Consider the following 23,453-nt stretch of genomic DNA (forward strand, 5'->3'; position numbering starts at 1 on the left):
TTCTGTTGGTCCCTTTCCTTCCCCTCTCTTATCTGGATCTTCGAACGCAGCTTCCCATCTAGATGCGTCGCAGCCGCCGCGTCGCCGGAGGGCCCTGCCCCATATCTCGTCACCCGGTAAGCCCACGTGCAATTCTGTTTTTCTTTAAATTTATTTTTCAAATTTAAAACCAAAAGTTCAGGGAATAAAAATTTTGAAAACCAAAAGTCAGGAAAATTAAAAGTTCAAAAAAATAAATCAAAAGTTATAAACAAGAATTAAAAGTAACAAAAAAAATCTCATTCCGACAGATTTGTAAGCTGACGGAACTTATCCAGCAAATTCCGTCTTCGTGGTCGTCCGCCAACTAGCCCAACCCGATCGACAGCACCCAAGTACCCAACCCAAACATGCTTGAGTTTTGCCGCTGCTCCAGCGGGGTTCTGAGAAATGCACTCCGAGCTATGCTCTTTTTTTCTTTTGTTTCCATAACACTAGCTAAATGTCCGTGCTCTGTTACGAAATTAAGAATTTCTATTATTCATGAGTTGTTTAAATATATGTCGCTCATATTTTTTAAAATTTTCTGATAAATAGGAATTTTGTCGAATACTATTTTTGAAAACAACAATTATCTTGAAAGTCATGGAAACCAACCAAATATAGTCAAAAGATCATGATATATATAGAATGAATGGTAATTAGATGATTTCGTAGTTATTAAAGTTCAGTCTTTTTGAGTGCCCTCGCGAACTTTTTATAAAGAAAGATAAGAATCGGCAGTGCCTGTCCCATCTCGGATTACGAGACGTCGACGAACACGGTTTCCAACCTCGCATACCGAGATCAGCACCGGGAGCACTGGATCGAGCATAAATGGCTTGCCCGCGTTCTTTAATTCTCAGTTTCTCACAACGTTTCAGAAATTTTCCTTCTCTCCCCATCCTCGATCTGCTACACCTTCGATCAGACCTAGAATCCCTTTACGGCCTTCATCTCCTCCCGGCGCCCTGCCCTGGAGTTGGAGCTGGAGACTATGGCCGCCGTCTACCGCGAGTCCTCCGCGCCCAGGCGGAAGCGCGATTTCGCGACGCCCGATGTGAAGACGGAGGTCTTCGGCGCCGTCGGCAAGAAGATGTCCGGCGCCGGCGACCCGGAGCGCGTGCAGAAGCTCCTTCGGGAGCGGTTCCAGTCGGAGCTCGTCGCGGTCCGTCGCCTCCTCCGCAAGGCGCGTCCTCGCTCGTCCCCGACAGCTCCGGACGGCAAGGTCAGCCGACAAGGGTTCTTGGCCGCCACGGCCACGCCACGGTCCGAGGAGCCACCGGCCAAGAAGAGAAAGGAGTCTCCTTCTCCAGTGACCGAGCGCGCAGAGGCGTCCAAGAAGATGACGGCGGCTGAGAGGGAGCTGCTGGCTGCCGACTTGGCGGAGCTATCGGGGGAACTCCCTGCTCACATCATCGAGCTCTTGAAGAAACAGAGCCGCGGCATCTACGGCGACGAAATGGAGATTGACATCCACGCCGTCCAAGACGCGGCCCTTGTCGAGTTAAAGATGCAGCTGGACAACTTCTTGGGACAGAGGAACCCGCCGTCGCAAGAGCGGAAAGACAGCAAGATGGCCGACGAGGAAGAAGAAGATGTTGACATCTGTGGTGGTGTCTCCCCCTTGGTGGTCGCGCCGGCGCCGCTGCAGCTCGCCGAGGAAGAGGACGACTTCGTGGACATCTGCGGCGACGCATCGCCGGTGGTGATGCCCAAGAATCTTGGCGGCAGCCCCGATAGCTCAGGCAGCAGTGATTCTGGTTCAGACTCAAGCAGTAGCGACTCTGACAGCGAGTCCGGCGAGAGCGCAAGCAGTCCAGCCCCGGCCGAGCGCGCCGTCAGGTCTCAAACTCCGATAAGCGAGCTGGTCGCCCGTGCCAAGGAATCACTGGAAGGGAAGCGGAAGGAGGCGAGGGCCCAGGCGAGGGAGAAGGCCCGACAGGAGATGCTGGACATGGAGAGGACGGCGGTCTCCAGCGAGACCATCCAGCTGCTCGGCATTGCTCCTCAAGACCAGTACATGGTGGGCCCCAACAGCATCTTGCGGCAGCTTGGTCTCTTCCTCAAGGATGAAGACGACGGCTTCAAGAGCATCGAGGAGCCGCAGCAGCAGAGCCTGGAAGAAGATTTAGAGGAAGGGGAACTTCCGTTCTGATCATGGCTAGCAAGAGGCCACACTATATTTGTGTTTTTGATGCCTTAAACAAGGCGTGTAATTCTCCACCATGCATGTTAAACATGATTGAATATGTTGAATTGCTCAAGTGTATAGATTAGAATGTGTTAGATTAATGTTTATCTTAAAATGGAGGAATGCACCTCTCTGAAAAAAGCAGATATAGTCACTTAACCTTTCGTATGGTGTTTCATTCATGTTTGTTCTTCTAGTACATTGTAAAGGGCATCAACATCCCTAATCTCTTGGCTTAAGTCTCCATTCTGCAATCTGGCAAATAAATTCCGACAAATCTGCAAGGCTTTGCCATCCAAGATTGAAGTACTCTTCTGCCATCTGATATGAAGAAACAGAGTTTCACCTATTCAAGTATGTACTCTTTTGCACAGCAGATTGCTAGAAAACAGGATTTTACGTGCTGACCGAAGCGTTTCTGTCTTTCTGATGTGGAAGGTCGGCAGCAGGTTGACAATTTACTTTGCTTCTGATGATCTCATCATTTACTCCTCTTCGCATTCTAAAAATTACTCACTGCGATCCATAACAAGTGTCGAGGATTTAGTACGAAGCCAGAATCGGAGAAAGTACCTTTTTATGGGAATTCTGAGAATTACTCTTACTATTCCAATCGGAATAGACAAATGCGCATATGCAGGCTTAAGATAACCTAGATCATTTGTTGTGAATTATGTGTTTTGTACAGGCGACCTTGTGTCTAATTATGCTACTGTGGGATCTGTTTGGAGGAACACTAATGGAAAGTTGTGGAATCTGCAGAAGAAAGCATGTTCATTCAAGAGGGCCGTTGGAGCGGTGGCAGGGTGAGGAGGAATGATAAGCATATCCATCAGACCATCAGGTGCATCAACATCCCTGACCTCTGGGCTCAATTCTACATTATGCTGCTGATAAAAAGATTACCACAAATTTGCAAGACTTTACCATCCAAGATTGAAGTACTCTTTCATGGATCCTTCTTCGCTATCCGATGTGGTAAAACAGAGTTGAGTTACTCTTTTTTAAACAGCAAATTGCTAGTAAAGGTTTGTACGTGTTGACTGAAAAATGTTTGAGATATATTCCCTCGTTCCCATATTAACTGCCGGAATATTACATGTATCTAGACGTATTTTAGTATATAGATACGTTCATTTTTAGACAAATTTGAGTCACTTAATATGGGATGGAGGGAGTAGATGATTAGAAGGTCGGCAGATTGGTACTTGCTTGCGATGATCTCATCATTTACAACTCTTTGCATTCGGAAGATTGCTATTCAGAACACATTAGACAAATGTGAATATGAGGCCTAAGGTAACCTAGATAATTTTCTATAGGAGGATTGGAACATATTTCTTGTCAATTCTACCTTGATGATACCCTAAATCATCGAGGTAACAAATTGGTCCTTATCATTTCTTTTTATAGCCAACGAAGGTAAAAAATTAGGAGTCTACATTACAAATTGATTTCAAAATGTAAAAAAAAAAAACTGTGAAGATGAGCAAAATGTCTTAGCCCTAAAAAATAGAAAAGCTTTAAGGACTTTATGGGTCTTTTGTAGGATGCATATAGAAATTTTAGCTTTTTCAGGAGCTGGAAGTACTTCATCTGAATGAGAGCCGCCGGAGAAAAAGTCATGGTTTCGATCTTCACCTGTTCCCCTCACCTTGAATGGCCTTTGATGGCTCTATTGTTTGCCCTGTTGTTTTAGTACATTTGTTGTGAGGTTCTGTCTCTTAAGATATCTTAAGACGGCATCCTAGTGGTGGACGTGGCGACTCCATCCCCGTTCTAGTGTAACGATCATGGTCTACTCAATGGATCTTGTGGATCTCACAGCTCATAAGTCCGGTATTCTTCCTCGTCGGCTCAACGGTGATTCATTGGTGTTCAACAATCTCAAGTTCTCACCCGCTATAGTGGATGGCTCATACAACGCTGTAAAACCTACGAGATTAGTTTAACTTATGCATGTTCGTTATTCTACAGTTTCGTCGTTAGAGATTCCGAGAAATGACACCATGCGAATGGTATATCTAGAAAAAATGGATTCGACTGTTTTGTTTAACTTTCGGTTTATCCAAATATTTGTTGTCGTTCTAGTTTTTTTCTTCTATCAGATGCACTCAATTCATTGAATAAGTAAAGGCAAATCATTATCGTTCCAAAAAGGACATGGAATATTTTTTTCATGTACACATCTTAACCAATTCGAAACAAAAATAAAAAGGAACATAGTTCCAATAAAAGGAACCCAGGGACCATATTCCTCTCCAATCTGAGTTTTGCTCAAGTCTCGAATAAACTCAAGAATATATTCAAAGAAATTCTGACCGTCGGTCGGGATGGTTTGTGGATTCCGAAGAGCTATGAGAACTGAACCTAGCAAGATAGTAATTACGCAGTATAAACTATCATGCACGCTATTTTCTCAATTTTATATTACTACATGATCTTTCAACAATATGGCGAAGAAGCCAAATAAATACTCCCTCCATTTCAGAATGTTTCGTTAAAACAAAGCTTTGACCCATGAAAACTTTATTGATATGTGTTTTTTTCATACATGAAATTTATATCAATAGATTCATCTTTAAAAGTTCTTGATAATGATCGTGGTATCGTATCATATAACTAACATATTAATAGTGTAATTCTTGGTCAAAGGCTTGTCTTAACGAAACAAATACGCCAAGCTTTGTGAAAAGGAGGGAGTAAATAAAACAACGGAAAATCTATTTTCAAACTGTACGCGACCTGACCTTTACGCGCGGACGATTCGTACGTCATCTGATTAGAATCCTTGGCTCGGGATCTTTCCTTCTCCTACCAGGATGACTCTCTCGCGAGTTAGCTCTCTCTCAACTCGCATAAATCGCTGTTGTTGTCATGGCCGCCGCAGCGCCGTCGCTACACGCCTCACATCGCCGCCTCCACGCCACTGCCACGCACGCTGAGAACCACCAGTAGTCGTGCACCGCCCGCCTCCGCCGCGCGCTTGCTGCTGCTCTATACGGCGGTGCCATGGCCGCGGCCGCACGCCGTGCGTCACGCGCGGGCCTCTCCGGATGCTGCGCCCCGAGTCTCACCGCGATGAGCTTTGTGTGCACCGGCTTGGTGGTGGTGAAGGCACCGGAGTAGAGAGGGAGGTCCGCAGCCATGGCCTAGAGCTTCAGGGGGAGGGGGGGTGGTTGTATTGTCCATGGCTACATGCTGAAGGGAGGTCCAACCACGCTGCTCATGTGAGATGCAGGTTGCTGGTTTCTTTTGGACAGGTCGTAGGAGCCATGTGTTTCAAGGGGATTCGCCGGTAATACGGGTTGCAGGTTTGGTGCCAAAGCCCTCCGTCTCCTTCTACGCAAGGACACATGTCCCAGACTCCACCCATAACATGTTCGAAGAAATGCCTGTTCAGGCCAAATGTATTCTTTTACAAGTCTATATTGGACGGATACATCCTACATCAAAAAGGAGGGCATATGGGGTTGTACATGAAGGAGTTGCAGCGGAAGGCAAGGAGCAGGACCTCATGTATTTGGATATGGTGGTCGCATAGTGTGCAAAACAGGGGCCCTGGGAGGAGGTGCTTGGGCTTATTTGATATGATAAGGTGGAAGAGGTTCAACGTTTCCAAGGCCATGCCCCTCCTTCAAGCAACAGATCATGAGCAAGGTACCTGCTATTTTGTTAGTTTCGTCGCATCAACTTTGTGTTATGACTATACTTTTGAGGATGTCATAACTAGCAAATAACTTGAGTTGTTGTGTTACGAATTTTGTGATTGGTTAATCAGTTGATTCCTTGGTAGGATGGATTTTTAAGAACTTTTTTGCTGCACTATCCAAATTTGGTTGAGTTATTGTTTAAGTCGATATATCATGAGGCTAGTGTAGTTACCCAGCTGACCGGGTTAGAGTAATCATCGTGTCACTCATGTAGTTATCCAATTGTCTAGATTAGAGTAACCACCGTGATACTAATGTAGTTACCCAGCTATATGGTTTAGAGTAATCACCGTGCCACTAAGTAGTTACCTAGTTCTATTGGTTAGAGTAACCATCGTGTCACCAGTATAGTTATCGAGTTGGATGAATTAGAGTAACAATCGTTTCATTGTTGTAGTCACCCAACTGTCTGTGTTAGAGTAACCATCATGTCATTATTAAGATAACCAACCGACGGGGTTAGAGTAACCCTCCTATAGCACCAATAGTTATCCTGTTTTTTAGGGCACAATTTACCACTTGGCAGTGGCACATAACAGATAACACTAATATACGTATAAAACCTTCAATTAAGTGATAGTTACCATCATGACACCAGTAAGGTTACCTACTTGCCATCTTAAAGTTACCACAATAACATATTGGAGTTATCTGGCTCTTCAAAGTACATATATACCACATCTCATCACATAGTTACCCAACTTTTGAGTTACAGTTACCACGATGGCACTTAAGAGAGTTACCTAGCTATTCATGGTATATTTATCATCGTAGCACCGATGTAGTTTGCTAGTTATATAGGTTATAGTTACCACCATAGCACTTGTTTAGTTACCATGGTGTTTAGATAAGACTTTGTGTTAAAAACTGATGACTACTTATGAATAGAGCCCGATAACTCACAGTTTACTAGCTGATAACTACTTGTGGATAGTACGATAACTCTATTACTGGAACTCTCACTGGAACTTCATGAGTGAGATCAGTTTTCAATGTGGTAACTCTTTGTCATTAGACTAGTAATTTACATTGTAGTTGGTTGGTAATATCTGAGATCAAAATGTATTTAGCCAAAATATGGCTAGTTAGGTCTAGCACTAAAACCAATAGTGAATAGCCCGATAAGTCACTTATTGTGGGTGGTAACTTCAGAGCTCTAAAAAGTAGTACAAACACCACCCCTCCGATTCCGATTGAATATAGTTTCAGGTGGATAACAAATCGTAAATATGTCTGGTAACTCATGTACAAACGGTTGGTAACTTCTAAAAGATCTATTTTCACGCCGTCTGGTAATTCCTCTTTCACGCAAACACTACGCATCAGTTCCTCTTCTTCCTCCCTCTACTCAGGACAAAGAGGCCATCTCTCCCGTGTACATAGCTCTCTCTCTCTATCTATCTATCTATCTCCCCCCTCCTTTTCTCCCTCCCACGTGTTTGGTAACTAGTTGTGAATTGATCCGGTAACTTATGTATTATTGGCCTGGTAACTTCTGAGCTCTTCCAAAAGTCATCAAAATAACTAATCTAGGTATAGTTTCGAAGTTGATAACTCACATATTAAAAGCCGATAACTTCTAAGTTCAAAAGACTTATCGAAACATACCAAGTGAGGTTTAGTTTTCCAACCGGTAACTCCTTGCGTCCAATAACTCACACAATATTTGGTTGGTAACTTATAAATTCCAGAAAAGTATCTAACAACTGCAATTAGATGCACGCTCCTTAGATGTAGTGTTGAAAGCAACATCGCCTTGTGAATAGCCTGGTAACCCGTTTACCATCGGCTGGTAATTTTGAGAAAAAAAAAGTCATTGAAACACACCTAGATGAGATATCTAGTATAACTTTCAAGTAGATAACTAACTGTGAATTGGTCCGGTAACCCATGCATTGGTGACCGGTATGGTTGAAACCGGATCGGATATTATCCGGCTAAATCCGGATCCGAATCCGGCGGCGCAGGATATGGGAAGAGGTAATGTCTATCCGGTCGGATACGGATTCGGATATCGGATATCTTAAACGGATTCGGTATAGGATACGGTATAGGCATAATCCGACGGATAACGGATTATCCGGATTTTGGATCGGATAATCCGGCAGTAAATATTCGGATATTATCCGTTTCTAACCAAAAATAAACGGGCTGAAGTTGGGCTGCTTCTGTACGTCGTGGACTAAGGCCCATATACTAAATTACTAACCCTAACATAGACACAGCACATAGCCAGCGATGGAAGGAAATATCAAATCTCTTGGTCTCTCCCGTCCCAAGCGCTGTTTATTTTGTTTTCTTTGCGGCTGTTTAACTTCTGGACTGTTGCTTGAACCTCTATCTTGTCTTTGTTGAACTTCTTGAGTGTCTACCTTGTATGTGCTGTGTGAATGCATGCTGACTGTTGCATGCTGACACATGTTGATGAATCTTTCATGTACTGTGTGTGAGAGTATGTGTCCTGAATGATTGTGAGTTTTAGACCCACAAAAATAAACTAATCCATGATCTCTACTGTCTGTGTGAGACTATGTCGTGAAAGAATGTATTATCCGTCCATTATTGTCCGTTTCCGGTCCGGTTCAGATCCGCTACCGAACCGTTTCCGTTTCCGACGTAATCCGTTATATTCCGTTTCCGTTTCCGCGTCCGAATCCGTATCCGTTCCGTTTCCGAGTCCGATAAAAAATATGGTATAGGATATGGTATGAGCATTATCCGTTCGAATCCGATCTGGTTTCAACCATAGTGACCGGTAGCTTTTGGTCTCGAAAAAAGTCACGCAAACATACCCAATGTGGATCTAGTTTTGAAGCTCTTGTCATGACGAATCCAACGGTGAAAACGGATCATAAATCGAGTGTGCCGTTAGAGAGATAAAGCATTTTGAATCTTTGAAATATAACGAATATATGCTGACATCATCATTTTCGTCTTTTCTGCATACATGCAATGTGCATGCTCTAATTTTGCTTGAGGCCACGAAAGAGAAACACAGACAGATGATGGGTTGGTGCGTGCAGCAACTAACTCGGACGGTACGCGGTAGCTAGCTCCACACAGTAAACTACATAAAACAAATAAATAGCAAAACCCGAAAAAAAAGAAGAAAGTAAGGAATTACCTATTTCCGCAAAGAAAGGAAATTACCTAAAGCTTAGCCCGTGAACGTGAGTCGTTTCGCTGTAAAGACTCGGGAGTCAGCTCTCCCCGCCGCAATTCCCCATTTCCCGCCTCCGCCCCTCCTCCATCTCCCGCTTCTTCTCCTCCCCGAAAACCCCAAACCCTAGCCCTCCTCAAGCTCCCTCCTCCGCCACCGGATCGACTACCCATGGCGCTCAAGCAGAAGGGGAGCGCCGCCACCGCCGCGCCTGACACCAACAAGCGCCGCCGCGTCGGCTTTGCCGGCATCGGTACACATCCTTGCTTCCCCAACTCCTCTCGAGATTCGTAGATTTGATTTGTGTCCGGGTTCGTGCTTAGACTGCGGCTGCGAGTGTATCGTTAGGCTCCGGCCTGTTTTCGATTTGCGTGGTGTCTGGAATAGAGATGCAACCGGGGCCGGGCTGGATTCATGTTGCCTTGGACTCCGATGGAATGCCCTTTCTTTGCTGGGTGGTAGAAATGTGGGATTTTTTATTGAATTTGTTTTGGTCAACAAGGGTAGTGGCTTTACCAACATGTTCAGTTTCAACATTGGATTGTCCTGTGAGATAATAGCGATATGAGGTTGCACTTTGCTTGCCAGTTTATCTCGTACTTATGTGTCTGTTGATCTGTTCTTTTCGTAGTTACTTTCATCTTATGAAACGATTAAGGTGGGCATTGCCTTTTAAAATGCTGATGAAAGTATACGTATGGAGACTGTCCTATAGAACCATGGATAATATTTACTCCTTTTTTTATTTTATTGCCCTTATAGAGCTACCGTTTTGATGTGTTCTGATGTGAACCCGTTCATTTTCCAATGTGTATCTCAGTGCTTTTAGGTAATTTGTTTTGTGTAGGTGCATGACCAAATTTAATGCAATCTTCTTTTATTTGTTTTACAGATGCTGGAATTGAGGCAAATGAATGCATGAAAGTATTTCTTGGTATGGAGTTCCCTTCATTGATCCCATCCAATCAGCAATAGTTTAGCAGCAAAAATTAGTCTTTATATTCTTTATTTCTGTTGTGCAATTTACCATGTCTTCCACTACCTTACATGACTTGGAATTGGAGATGGAATTTTGTAGCAGTAACTACCTGTCTACCTTAGTAGTTCATATGATTAGTGAGGAGAAACATACACGCTTGGGGTAGAGAGTTAAGTTATCATGGTATAATGCTGTACCAAAAGTTGAGTGGGAAATGTTATGTAGTGTAAAGAACCCTTTCATATAATACTCCCTCCGTTCCATATTATAAGGCACACACGCATTTCAAGATTTTGTTTTGACCACCAATTAGACCAACAAAATGTGAATTATGTATTATAAAAATTATACCGTCGGAAACTTTTTTCAGATATGAATCTAGTGGTATAATTTTTATAACACATAATTCACATTTTGTTAGTCTAATTGATGGTCAAAGTTGGACCTCGAAATGCGTGGGCGCCTTATATTATGGAACGGAGGGAGTATAATGTTAAATTACGGGTCTTCATGTTTACTTGCAAAATGTATTTTTACGACCATGAAGCAAACAATTCTACCTGTAGGATCTGGAGCTGAGTTCAATAATATATAATTTTGTTATTTTGGGTTCTCAGTTCCTTAATGATATACTTCTTTTTTGCATTACTTCAGCAAGAAACCCTGACGACGTCTGCTCAGTAAACAACACTTCTATCGAGCCATTTGACCTAAATCATTTCTTTGGTGAAGATGGCAAGATATATGGCTACACCAATCTCAAGGTAGAAATTAGAAAGCAAAGTGGTGTATATTATTTTTCTGTAAATTATTTAACGATTAAATAGCAGACAACCCAATCCATGCTCTTGCTAGTTCTTTGTTTAAGTCCTTCATGCTGTTTACTTGCAATATGGAATCTTTGTGTTTGATATTTCACTTGGTGCAGATTAACGTATGGATAAGTGCTATATCATTTCATGCGTATGCTGAGATTTCATTCCAGGAAACATCTGATGTGAGTACATGCTCTTCAAAACTCAATAAGTTTGTTATTCTATTGTGATATTATGAGATTCTTATAACATGCCATCTCTTCTGAATCCAGACCTTGCCTGTACATAAAACTTTATAATTTTGTACACTTTCTTCCTACGCCTGTGATTACCTTCTTTTGCAACCGTATGTGTTATTCTGTGCATACAAAAGAATATGGCTGATGAATGGTTACCTCTTCCTATTTTAATTTTTTTGAGGTAATCTTTTCCTATTTGTTATGGTATAACCCTGAAGCATTTTTTTTATGTGCTCAAAAGTATCTGCTAAGTTATTGAATCACAATACTGTGGTTATATTTATAGGTTATAGGCTTATAGCTGGCATGTCCTATTCCATTTGCAGAGATCACAGGATATGCTGTAGATGTTTGATGTTAATATTTTAAGGGCATGCTTTTTTCCATGTAGTTTTACATGATTTCACCAAAATGGAAATGTTCCTTTTGATCTTGGCACTCATTCTATTTAGCCAGCATCATGATGACTTCAATTTCTTAAATTGATGGTGCTAAAAACTGTTTTCTGTACTTTAGTACGATAATGACAAAATCCTGAATTTGAAACTTCACTTGACCTGTATTTCCTAATTTCTGGAGCTACTAACTGAGTAACAGAGAGTTAACTGATTTCTTTCAGGGAGGGAAAGGAATCACAGATTTAAAACCCGTTCTTCAGGTAAGATCTGTTTGTTTAGAATTTCTTTTGTAATTAAAGAAATTTTCACATGCACGACTTTCTAGCATTCATTTACTTTTCTTGACAGAGTATTTTTGGGGAAAATCTAGTAGAGAAAGATGAATTTCTGGAGACATTCTCAAAGGAATGCCAATATATCAGGTATCTTTAATTATATCACTCAACAGTTGTATTCCTGTGCTATTCAGAAGCAGGACTGAACTTATTTTTCTTACATCTGCAGTGATGTGGTGACGAATGGCAATCCCATTAAACATGACGTCTCAGATGAAGGCGATTTAGATGTTGAGGTGTTCTTATAACCCATTGCTCTTATGATTCAATTGACGACATTTTGATAATTGAGTTCTTAAATTTAGCATATAAGCTGAAGTTTCCTAAATAAATAATTTCCTATGAAGTGCTATTACTTTGTAATATGATTCAGTTCTTGTGTCTATGCTTCTAAAGCATCAAGATTAATGTGATTATATTTTCTGTAATGTCAGAATTCTGAATGGGTGTGTGGTTTAGATCTTTTTACTTCAACTGCAGTTTGCATGCAACCTGCTGTCATCCTCCTTTTGTTTTATTCAGGATATTAGTGGAGTTTGACTTGCACTTCTGTTCCCAGATTGTTCGAGTTGAACTCCAAGGTGCTCCTGCATTCCTTTATTCTCGTCTGGTGTCACTTGTTCTGCTTCTGGTTGAAGGTAATTGTAGGTTTTAGAGTATACTTGTCATCTTTGTTCGGAGCCTTTCTTCTAACGTCGTTGCACTCTAGGTTCCACACCTATCGATATCACAGAACATGGATGGGAAATGCTCCTAGTAGTGAAGAAGGGAACACTTGGGGCATCCACATCGAAATTTCAGTTGCTAGGCTTTGCAGCTGTCCATCATTTTTATCATTACCCTGAGAGCACTCGCTTGCGTATCAGTCAGGTTGGACCTATCGCAGCTTTTGCTTAGTTTCTTCATGTAGTCAATTTCTCTGAAGCAAGCTTATATTTTCTGTTGGTTCAGTTTTTAAACTGACTTCAGCATAATTGCATAACCTACTTTAAAGTAAAGTGAATATTTGGTCTGGCGTCGATGTTCTGCTGATATTCTTATTTTTGTTTCTCAGATACTGGTCTTGCCACCTTATCAGGGTGAAGGCCATGGGCGTCGTCTTCTTGAGGCCATCAATTCTATCGCACAATCTGAGAACATATATGATGTAACCATAGAAGACCCTTCTGATTACCTTCAGTATGTACGCACGTCCATTGACTGCCTCCGTCTTCTCACCTTTGACCCAATCAAGCCTGCGCTTGATGCTATGGTCTTGTCTCTGATGGAGACCAACCTGTCAAAAAGGACTCGCAGTTTGGTAATGGTTCCACCGGCTGACTTGGTTGAGACAGTGCGGCTGATGCTGAAGATCAACAAGAAACAGTTCCTGCGGTGCTGGGAAATTCTGATCTATCTACGCCTTGATGCTGAGGACCGCAAGTGCATTGATAACTTCCGGGCTTGCATCTATGACCGCACCAAGGGTGAATTACTCGGCGGTGCCTCTGGAACCAATGGGAAGCGACTTGTCCAAGTGGCAAGTAGTTTTGATGAGGAGACATCATTTGCTGTGTACTGGACGAAGGAGAGTGGGGACGCAGATGATCAGACAGTTGAGCAGGAGCCAGAAGATCTGAAGACCCAGGAGGAGCAGCTGAATGAGCTGGTGGACACCCAAATGCAAGAGATTGTTGACGTTGCCAAGAACGTTACTACACGCGGCAAAGACAAATTAACAAGCATAGTGGCGTGAGATAACATTCTTGGCTTGGTGAATTGTGAGATCCTTACTACTTAGTACCTCCAGGGTAGGTAGCAAAACTTCAAAAGTTATTCACGGGTGGTTATCCTCCGTGTTCTGTAATGCTGGTTTTTCACGAGAATATCATATTCCGACCGTGGCAACTTCTGTTATTGCAAAAGGAAATATGTTTGGTTGAATCTCACATTAAAATCAAATGAATTTATGCCGAAGATGTTTGATTGGACCATAATGTGTTCTTTTTCTTTTCAGATGAAGTTTTCTTATGACACGGCAAATAATAACTTACAGTAGTTACCCTAATCACAGATTTTGGTGTGTAAAATGCAAATAAATTTTTAATTGACGATCATCCAAATTATTTTGTGATGTTTGATTGGACAATAATGTGTTCTTTTTCTTTTCAAATGAAGTTTTCTTATGACACGGCAAATGATAACTTACAGTAGTTACCCTAATCACAGATTTTGGTGTAAGATGCAAATAAATTTTTAATTGATGAGCATCCAAATTATTTTGTGACGAGATCTCCAAAACTATTATTTTTAAGTTTGTGCTCCATAATAGAGACAACAAAACGGTAGTGTACTAGAAGGCCCATGCATAAGTTTTTTTTTAAGGGAGCATAAGTGGATACAACTCATTACAAACCAAACAAGCCGTAAAGGTCATGTGTGTGAAGCCCACACAATGTTGCACAGGCGTACTCTTCGTCACATTGACATTGGTCACCATGCGTGCCTTGACCTTTGCCGCCAACTGAACCACCGGCAAGCGAGCTCGGTTTCGGGACAGAATGCCATTGCAAGAACCCGACCAGGAACTGGAGGAAGAGAAGTTCAAGAACCACAATGTGGGCCTCCACGAAAAGAGGTGGAGAGAACCACAGAAAGGCTAGTACTACTATGCTGGCTGAGATGGACCAAAAGCAATCGTCACAAAGAAATAAGTCATGTACCTTGAGATTTGAGAAAGATAAGAAACTAAGTACAAAAGAAAACTGAGCTTAGCTCAGTTGCTGCCTTTGCCGTCTTGCACGGCTGCACGCAACCCACCTGAATTCCTTCAGTTGGGACGAATTTTGCACGTCTCATCGGGTTTGGGTCAGTTTTTTGACTTCCTGGACCGGTTTCTTCGAGAAATTGTTGCTCTCCCTCAGCTTCATGAAGAAGCCATCATATAAATTTGATTAGGCTATCAAACTAGTTTGGCCTAAACTACATTGAAACGTTAGCTAAATCTGAGATGCGGGTTCTTCAGAAATCTAGGTGAGGGTAGCTTTTAGGAGAAACTGGTCGTAAAAACCGAAAACAACGCAGCCAAGTTATTTCCTTCAGTTATATTACCTCTCTCCCGACAAAGTCTAACAAAGAGAAGAAGCGCCAGCAGCTCTTCTAACAAAGAGAAATCCTCGGCCACCTTGAGCCGGAGTGGAGGCAAGTAGGATCAACGTTGTGAATTGTGAGGAGCCGGCGGAGGTGAAATGGAGAGGAAGCGGCGGAGCAGAGGGAAAGTACGATCGACATTGTGAATTGTGAAATAGCTCACCAGTAACCACGCTGAGGATCAAATATTTTTTACTTTGTTTTGTTTTTTGTTAAAAATTGGATTACTTTTCTAATACTCTTTCCGTTCCATCGAAATATTACATGTATCTAGACGTTTTTACAAAATAGATAATCCATTTTTGAGCATTTGAGACAAGCATTATGAAATGAAATGAGCATCTTCCGCGTAATAGTGCTAAAACTGATTTGGTAAAAATATAAAGAACTACTAAGTAATACTCCACCAAATACACATGTCAGCAAAGGGAGGCCCAAGCTTATTAGTTGAACCCCAAAACAACTACGTAATTCAATAACCAATCAAGCAGGAGGTCATAAAATGACCCTTCATTCGTTCTGGCATTCATTCAATTATAAATACCAATTTTCCAACCCGCAAAAAAAAAAGCAATTTTTCCAGCATTAGTTTCTTTCCAAATCTATACACCCAATATTTGGGTACACAACACCACTGGGCAAAACATCACGCTGCTACAAGGCAACATAACATAATCACTTCAAACAACGGTGTACATATGAACATGCTCGGTAAAAAAGATTATCAATAACTTGCAATATGCAAAAAAAAATGACAGCAATTAGTTTTCTCCAAGCGCAGAGAAAAAACATGATTTACCCCACCAGTTACATGAATCAGATGGATTAATACGGAGGATTGTCACAAGCAAAAAGAAACATATATTAAGCTCCAGATGACTAAATTCGTTCCAAAACATCCAGTTGCTATAGTCAAAAGACATGAGAAGGCTACGGAAGGACGATAGACGATGGCCATGCCCTTGCTTGAACAGGGTCTACAGATTTCTCGTTGTAAATAACTCGGGCAATCTAAGCTGAATTTAAGATCTCCACTTACAACTACAAAACAGCCGGCCAAGCAGTATTTAGCTGTAGCCATACCATGCTCCTTTAGCTATGATATCAAAACCCGAAGAACCCAAGCTCGGTCGCCCTTTCTTTCTCAAAGGTCTCAAAGTATTGGTATATAATGGTAACAGCCAGCAGTATACCAGTTCCTGAACCAATTGCACCCATGAAATCAGCCAGAACAGTCAGTGCGCCAATGCATACTCCACCAAATGCAGCAGCAGTAGGGATGTATCTGTTCAATTCCTTCTGCAAGTTCGACTCACGGTGGCCTGGCATCACCATTTGTTGTTCCTATTGAATTGCCAAAGAGTTAAAGTTCATTATTGGCTTTTCCACAAAAATTATTGCATTTGGAAACTAGATTACCATATCCAGACACTAGATCACCATCATTTTAACAATTAGTCCATAAAACACTTAGCTAAACACTCTGATATGATGTCCCAACTCCATTGGAGTTTGTAAGGATCCTATTAAAGATCCAGTAGTTCCAGAGACATGTAATAAGGTTTTCTTAATGGATACTAAACCAAAACTATGGAGATATAAAAGTTTATGCAGTTTATCCACATTAATGACACTTATTTTGCATTGTACAACCACCTTTGGCCAGACATCAGAACTTGACAACATGCTATCATATATGAAAAAACAAGATCTGAAACCATATAAAAAATATTGTCCACAAAAAGTTATGACCTACTCCTGTGAGACAGCTATATTAAACTGGAACGGTAACTAGATAAGACAACATGAACACTACATATATGTTTTACCTTCAGCTGCTTAGCAACATCCTTAGCCGATGAACCGGAGACTTCAATCCATGTCTTTGAGAAGAGTGCACATGCTGACAGCATGAAGACCACGTAGAACAATGCATGGAAAGGATTCGCCAGAATATCAGCCAGACTGCAGTTTCCAAAACATGCAAGGTAAGCATAGTTGACAGAGTAACAAAAACCAAGGGCAAAATGATACAAGTTGGCAGAGAAGTCAATTAACTATTATCACCTTGATGGTGCAGTTACATAGTAAGCAAGACCACCAACAGGAATAGAGTGGCCAGAATACTCAGATTCTTTCCATATACCGAGAAGGTTAACCAGGAAATTTCCACTGTACTTCCTGTAGAGAAGCTACAATCAACAAAAGAAACAAGTTAGCACCTACACATCTTGGAAGGGCTTCCTTTCCTAGTTAATACACCTCTGGAATGGAAGCCTGTACCTGGGATATGAAATATAGGTTGGTAATCAGTGCAGAGTGCAGAATGATGGGCATGTTCGAAGTGTAGAATAGTTTAATTGGATATGAGCCTTGCTGCCCACGAGCATTCTTTGATCTCACTGGAAGGACAACACGGAAGCCTTGGAAATAGATAACTATGAGAAAGACCAATACAGTAGCAAGTAAATTGGTCACATTTGGCAAATTCTGACGGTAGAAAGCCTCTCGAAGGGCACGGACTTTGTCAGATCGAGTAATCAACAGATGGAACAATGCAATGACAGCTCCTTCAAATTCCGCACCACGTCCACTATTGATGGTTGTGGGGCTAAAGGCCTTCCAGATGATATTCTCACTACATAACAGCAAATTTACCATAAGACAACTTGCAACACAATAGAAATTCAGTAAGAGAAATAAGGTTCAAAATGCTTACCAGATATTGGTAGCAATGAACAGAGAAATACCAGAACCCAAACCATAGCCTTTCTGGAGAAGTTCATCTAGACAGATGACAATGATGCCAGCGAAGAAAAGCTGAAGTATAATGAGAATAGCATTTCCAGTTCCAAGTTGGCTCACACTACCATACATTCCTGAAAGAACATATGCCACAGCTTCGCCGATAGCAATCAGAATACCAAGCAACTTTTGTGCACCATTCCTGTGTAAAGAGGTAGGCACATCATTCATCACCATATTACCAGATACAAGAAATATGAATTTGACATACAATTTTCATTGGGCATTCACTGCAGAATTGATACTACATATACATGACCAAGAGCACAATAGCCACCGGTTTTTTATAATTTTAGAAAAAGATCAGTAAGATACAAGATTCGGCTAATTTTTAAAATACTTACAGAAGAGCACGATCCTCTCTCACACTGTTATCAACTTCAATAATCTTCGATCCCACTAGAAGTTGCATAACCATTCCAGATGTCACAATTGGAGTAATACCCAGCTCCATGACAGTACCACGGTTTGATGCAAGAATAACACGCATCCAGTAGAAAGGATCAGCTCCAGTAGTTGAATGGATGCCATAGAGCGGGAGCTGGCTGCACACCAGGAAAATGAAGAGAGAAATAACAGTGTAGATCACTTTTTCTCTAAATGGTATCTTCCTATCAGCACTCTGTACTTCCGGCAAGAAAGCCAGAAAGGGCCTGACCAGATGCAGTACTCGAAAGCCGCCAGCCATCGTTCTGTGCCCAAGAAAAGAAACCAGATCAGCATTATCTTGCACACACTTGAACATCTGAAATATTAAACAATCCAGTACTCGAAAGCCGCCAGTTTACATTTGGTGCATTATCAACTCAATCATGGTTGCTATCACAAAGAAGAGTAACGATGAACTTCTATAATGAATGCACAGAATAAAGTTCTTGTTCAGGTACAACAATTGGCAATTTGAACAAAGAACGTTCTTTTGTCACAATTAAGTGAAACAAGATATTTATTTTCTCATTAAAACTTGATAGCAATAATTCAGTTGAAAAATGTGAGCAGGCCTAGCTAGCATAAGCAGGACATATGAGATCAGAAGATCTGCAGGCGAAGCTTTTCATGCCATCCAGAAACCTCACAACTACAGTGCTCGGACAATAGTTTTGCAATAACATTTTGTGAGCTAATTAGCTGGGACCCCCAACCAATTTATATCTAGTACTTGGCCTAAACTGCATTAGGCTGCGGTATTTACATACCGATCACCTTATTGAACGTTGTTTTCTAAGCCCATACCAATGTCCCAGAAAAGCAGACAATTCGACCTTGAATCAAGCACAAACCGACTAACCAAACGTCGCATCGACCAAAAAAAGACCACGGGTTCACGATGCTAACGAACGTACCGACCATGAAACAGCCTTTAGATCCTAGATTCGCATGGATCTGGACAGCTCACCTACCTATCAAGGCAACCAGCCAGCATAGACAAACACACCTCGGAGGGGCAAATGACGCACACGGCGCAGCGCGACGAAGATTTCTACACAAATTAGGCGGGACGCAGCTGCATGCGACACAGATCTGCGGCCGGGGCACTACCTACCAAGGCAACCAGCCGCATCGACAAACAATCCTCGAAAGAGGAAGCACGAACAAACGGCGCAGCGCAACGCAGATTTCAACGCAAATCGTACAGGAAACAGCAACATGCGAGACAGATCCGCGGCCGCGGGAAGCGGATCGGGGGCGGACAAGCAACCGGATCGCCGCGAGATCCGTACGGTACGTAGGCTGGGAGCACGTTTACCTGGCCGCTGCCACTGCCGCCTCCGGCGAGGTGAGCGGAAGCTTCGCTGCGGGCTGACAAGGGCGTGAAACCCTAGGGAGGAAGCGGGGGGAGATCTGAGAAGTGACAGAGAAAGAGGAGGCAGAGGAGAAGAGGTAATTAATAGCGGGGACTTCAGAATGAGAGGGATGAGGATTGGGTCGAAGCGGGCACGCCTCCGTCCCTGCGCGTGGGACCGGCTGGGGAGTAGGAGGGTGCGGAGGCCGTCTGATCTGCAACGAACGCTGGATGATGGACCTCGTGACGTGGAACTGAGAACCCATAGGGCGGCAACCAGAATGACTCACGGGATCGTGAGCCCACCGGTCTGAGAACTGGTTCCTCTTGTTCATGAGAAACACTGCCGGGCTCCCTACGGTTAAGTTTAGTACAGTGCTATTTTAAGATGTAAAATTTAAATATAAACCCAGAAGTATGTACTAGCATTAGATAATTTCAATTTGAATATCTATAATTTGGCGCAGAGTCTTTGCAAAGTTGGAACTTTATATGGTGTTGAAATTTCAAAATTAATACAGATTATTAAATAGTTTGCAATACGGGTTGGACAAATTTGAATTTTACAACTTTAATTTACAATATATATCGTGCTTTAATAAAATTAGTATGAAAACAGAACCAGGACCGTACCTAGGAATTTGAGACCATATGCTGAATCTAAAATGTGGCCCTAAATCATTAGCAAGGCAACAAAAAAAGAAAAAACTAACCTTGAATCCTTGATGCAATATATGGATTTTAGAGATATGCAAAAATTGTGACTGCGCGTTTGCACACCCGGTGATAAAAAAACGACGACGGTTGACGACAAGAATAGGCGTCAACTCGTCACGGCCAGCCACCAGCCAGTCAGGGGCGATCGATGGACTGAGAAATCTCAGGCCTCGCGGATGGGGCGCTGCCCGCTGGGCGCTGTTTTTTCCATGTCGAATTATCGATCCAAAGCATGAAAGAATCGATCGGCTATTCAGCGAGTAGACAATCTGATCAGCTATGCCGCTAGGAGTTTGGGAACCGACGAACTGTCAACCGTGGGGTTCATGGATTTGTCGATCGAAGAATTAGAAAGTTACAGATCGATATGCATAAAGGCCTGTACAGTTTTTGTTTTCTCCCCACTGGACAGGCCGATCGGTGTGGGCTTTTTTCTTTCTCTCTCCCTGCTTTTCATGGACCCTGTATTCACGGTAATTAACTGTAGAATTAGTACTAGTTAAACAAAATTTGGGGCCCAAATTTATTTGGGGCGCTGTGACGTCGTCCACTCTGTCCCTGCCACTATACAGGCCGGGACAGAACTGAAATTTATGAATAAAAAATAAAAATAAATTTTAGTATATGAAATTTATAATTCAAATATCTAAACGTGAAGACATAATCCATGATTTTGCGTTTTAATTAAATAAATTAGTATTTTAAGATTGCCACTTGTAGAAATTTGATATAAGTTTTACAACAAAGATTCCTTTGGTTCGGTAATCTTAGATGTCATTTCTATGGGAAAAAATCACTAGTTTAAATTAACATTTCACAAGAATTATAATTGTAGTCAGTCGACAGATTCTACTATTAAAGAAAAAATTACACAAAACCACCACAATTAGGACAACCTTTTAGAAAAACCATATTTTTTTAATTTTTTTACAAATGACCACCGCTTCTGAGCACAAAAGTACTCCCGCGCACTGATAAGTCAGTTGATCTCGTTTTGATGTGAAACCTGACAAGAGGACCACATGTCAGTGCCGGCTAGCTGCCTCGCTGGACAAGGGGTCTGAACCGGTCCATCCCACGGGCCGCTCTCTCTCTCTGACCTTGGCACCGCCCCATGTCGGCCAGGAGCTCTCCTTCCTCGAGCTGCCAAACACCTGAGAGGAGTTTCTCCACACCGGCGAGCTCTCCTGGATGGAGCGCCTGTTAGGTTCGTTGCATAGGAAACAAAAATTTTCCTACGAGAAGTGCGGAAGAAACCCAAGAATATATATACTAGATGTATGTAACGAGAGGGATCATGAACACCATACCCTCGTAGACCGCTAAGCGTTACGATCACGAGATCGTTGTTGGTGTAGTGGAACTTTCAATGAGATCAATCTCAGTGCCGAACGGACAGCACCTCCTTGGTATCCACACGTTCAGCTTCACGTTATCTCCTCCTTCCTCGATCCAGCAAGCGAGAGGGAGAGGTAGACGAGATCCCGGCAGCACGACGGCGTGGTGACTATGGTGAATATTCTCACGGGCAGGGCTACGCCGTGCGCGTGAGAAGAGGAGGAGAGGAGGGCTCAGGGGAGAGAGATCCAACTGAAAGCTTGGGGTGTCTCTCTCCCTTGCCCCCCCCTTCTATTTATATAGGGGTAGAGGAGGCGTGGCCGGCCAGGACTATCCCGCGGCCAGGACTCTCCGGCGGCCAGGACTCTCATGCGGCCAGGACTCTCCCGCGGCCAGGACTCTCCTCCTGGCCGCATGGGCCCTGTGGGCTAGCCCCTCGGCCCATTAAGGCCAGGGTGCTCCCTCACAGGCCCATTTAGCCCAGGGATAGGTGGGCCTCAAGGTGGAACCCTCCGGATCCCTCCGGAACCTTCTAGAAGCTTCCCGGTCAAAACCGGGAAATATTCCAAACTTTCCAGAACCCTGAAAACAACTTTTCATATATAAATCTTTATCTCCGGAACATTCCGGAGCTCCTCGTTGCGTCTAGGATCCCATCCAAGACTCCGAATCATAATTCGATATCATCATCATTTATCTCATCTAACCCAAGCAACATGAAACGTTAAGTGTGTGACCCTACGGGTTCGAGAACATGTGGACATAACCAATAGCGGGACCTGGATGTCCATAATAGTTCCCACATATTCCACGAAGATCTCATCGGTTGAACCACTATGTCGAGGATTCAATTAATCCAGTATCCAATTCTCTTTGTCTCGCGATATATTACTTGCCCGAGATTTGATCGTCGGTATCGCCATACCTAGTTTAATCTCGTTACCGGCAAGTTCTCTTTACTCGTTCCGTAATATAATACCCCCGCAACTAAACACATTAGTCACATGCTTGCAAGCTCATTAGGATGTTATATTACCGAGAGGGCCCAGAGATATCTCTCCGTCACAAGGAGTGACAAATCCCAGTCTTGATCCATACAACCCAACAAGCACCTTCTGGGATACCTGAAAAACACCTTTATGATCACCCAGTTACGAGATGACGGTTGATGCCCACAAAGTATTCTTCCGGTACTAGGGAGTGGCATGATCTCATGGTCTAAAGAAATAATACTTGACATAATAAAACATAAGCAACTTAAACTTAAGTGACACGATCAAAAGCTATGTTTAGGTTTGGGTCTGTCCATCACATCATTCTCCTAATGATATGACCTCGTTATTAAATGACAACACATGTCTATGGTTAGGAAACCTTAACCATCTTTAATCAACGAGCTAATCTAGTAGAGGCGTATTAGGGACACGGTATTTGTTTATTTATCCACACATGTATTTGAGTTTCCAATCAATACAATTATAGCATGGGCAATAAACATTTATCAAGAACAATGAAATATGATAATAACAAATTTATTATTGCCTCTAGGGCATATTTCCAACAGTCTCCCACTTGCACTAGAGTCAATAATCTAGTTTACATTGTAATAAATCTAACACCCATGGAGTCTTGGTGTTGATCATGTTTTGCTCGTGGAAGAGGTTTAGTCAACGGGTCTGCGACATTCAGATCCGTATGTATTTTGCAAATCTTTATGTCACCATCCTTGACATATTCACGAATAGTGTGAAACCGGCGTTTAATATGCTTGGAATTCTTGTGAGACCTCGGCTCCTTGGCGTTGGCTATGGCACCAGTGTTGTCACAATA

At 42.5% G+C, this 23,453-nt stretch overlaps 3 protein-coding genes and 1 non-coding gene across 4 annotated transcripts; 2 read left to right on the forward strand and 2 right to left on the reverse strand.

Moving 5' to 3' along the window:
* Nucleotides 1-1,015: 1,015 nt before the first annotated feature.
* On the forward strand, nucleotides 1,016-2,176 carry LOC104585085. The gene has a single exon (XM_024454633.1). The coding sequence runs from the start codon at nucleotides 1,016-1,018 to the stop codon at nucleotides 2,174-2,176; it is 1,161 nt and encodes a 386-aa protein (XP_024310401.1).
* Nucleotides 2,177-6,528: 4,352 nt separating this feature from the next.
* MIR7712 (microRNA MIR7712) lies at nucleotides 6,529-7,095 on the reverse strand. The gene has a single exon (NR_126992.1). It is a non-coding gene; the product is annotated as a microRNA MIR7712 (primary transcript).
* A 2,002-nt stretch (nucleotides 7,096-9,097) lies between these two features.
* On the forward strand, nucleotides 9,098-13,821 carry LOC100830362 (probable histone acetyltransferase type B catalytic subunit). Its single transcript, XM_003577964.4, has 10 exons — nucleotides 9,098-9,338; nucleotides 9,978-10,019; nucleotides 10,719-10,828; nucleotides 10,993-11,061; nucleotides 11,738-11,776; nucleotides 11,865-11,938; nucleotides 12,021-12,087; nucleotides 12,411-12,489; nucleotides 12,561-12,721; nucleotides 12,906-13,821. The coding sequence occupies exons 1-10, from the start codon at nucleotides 9,257-9,259 to the stop codon at nucleotides 13,584-13,586; spliced, it is 1,404 nt and encodes a 467-aa protein (XP_003578012.1). The 5' UTR covers nucleotides 9,098-9,256; the 3' UTR covers nucleotides 13,587-13,821.
* A 1,911-nt stretch (nucleotides 13,822-15,732) lies between these two features.
* LOC100830668 (protein transport protein Sec61 subunit alpha) lies at nucleotides 15,733-19,690 on the reverse strand. Its single transcript, XM_003577965.4, has 7 exons — nucleotides 19,533-19,690; nucleotides 18,130-18,477; nucleotides 17,700-17,927; nucleotides 17,264-17,618; nucleotides 17,048-17,172; nucleotides 16,810-16,945; nucleotides 15,733-16,324 (listed from the first exon to the last, which is right to left on the reverse strand). Exons 2-7 carry the CDS (start codon nucleotides 18,471-18,473, stop codon nucleotides 16,085-16,087), a joined length of 1,428 nt encoding a protein of 475 aa, XP_003578013.1. The 5' UTR covers nucleotides 18,474-18,477; nucleotides 19,533-19,690; the 3' UTR covers nucleotides 15,733-16,084.
* Between the last annotated feature and the right edge of the window lie 3,763 nt (nucleotides 19,691-23,453).

Source organism: Brachypodium distachyon, chromosome 4, assembly GCF_000005505.3.
Source record: "Brachypodium distachyon strain Bd21 chromosome 4, Brachypodium_distachyon_v3.0, whole genome shotgun sequence".
Classification (NCBI taxonomy): domain Eukaryota; kingdom Viridiplantae; phylum Streptophyta; class Magnoliopsida; order Poales; family Poaceae; genus Brachypodium; species Brachypodium distachyon.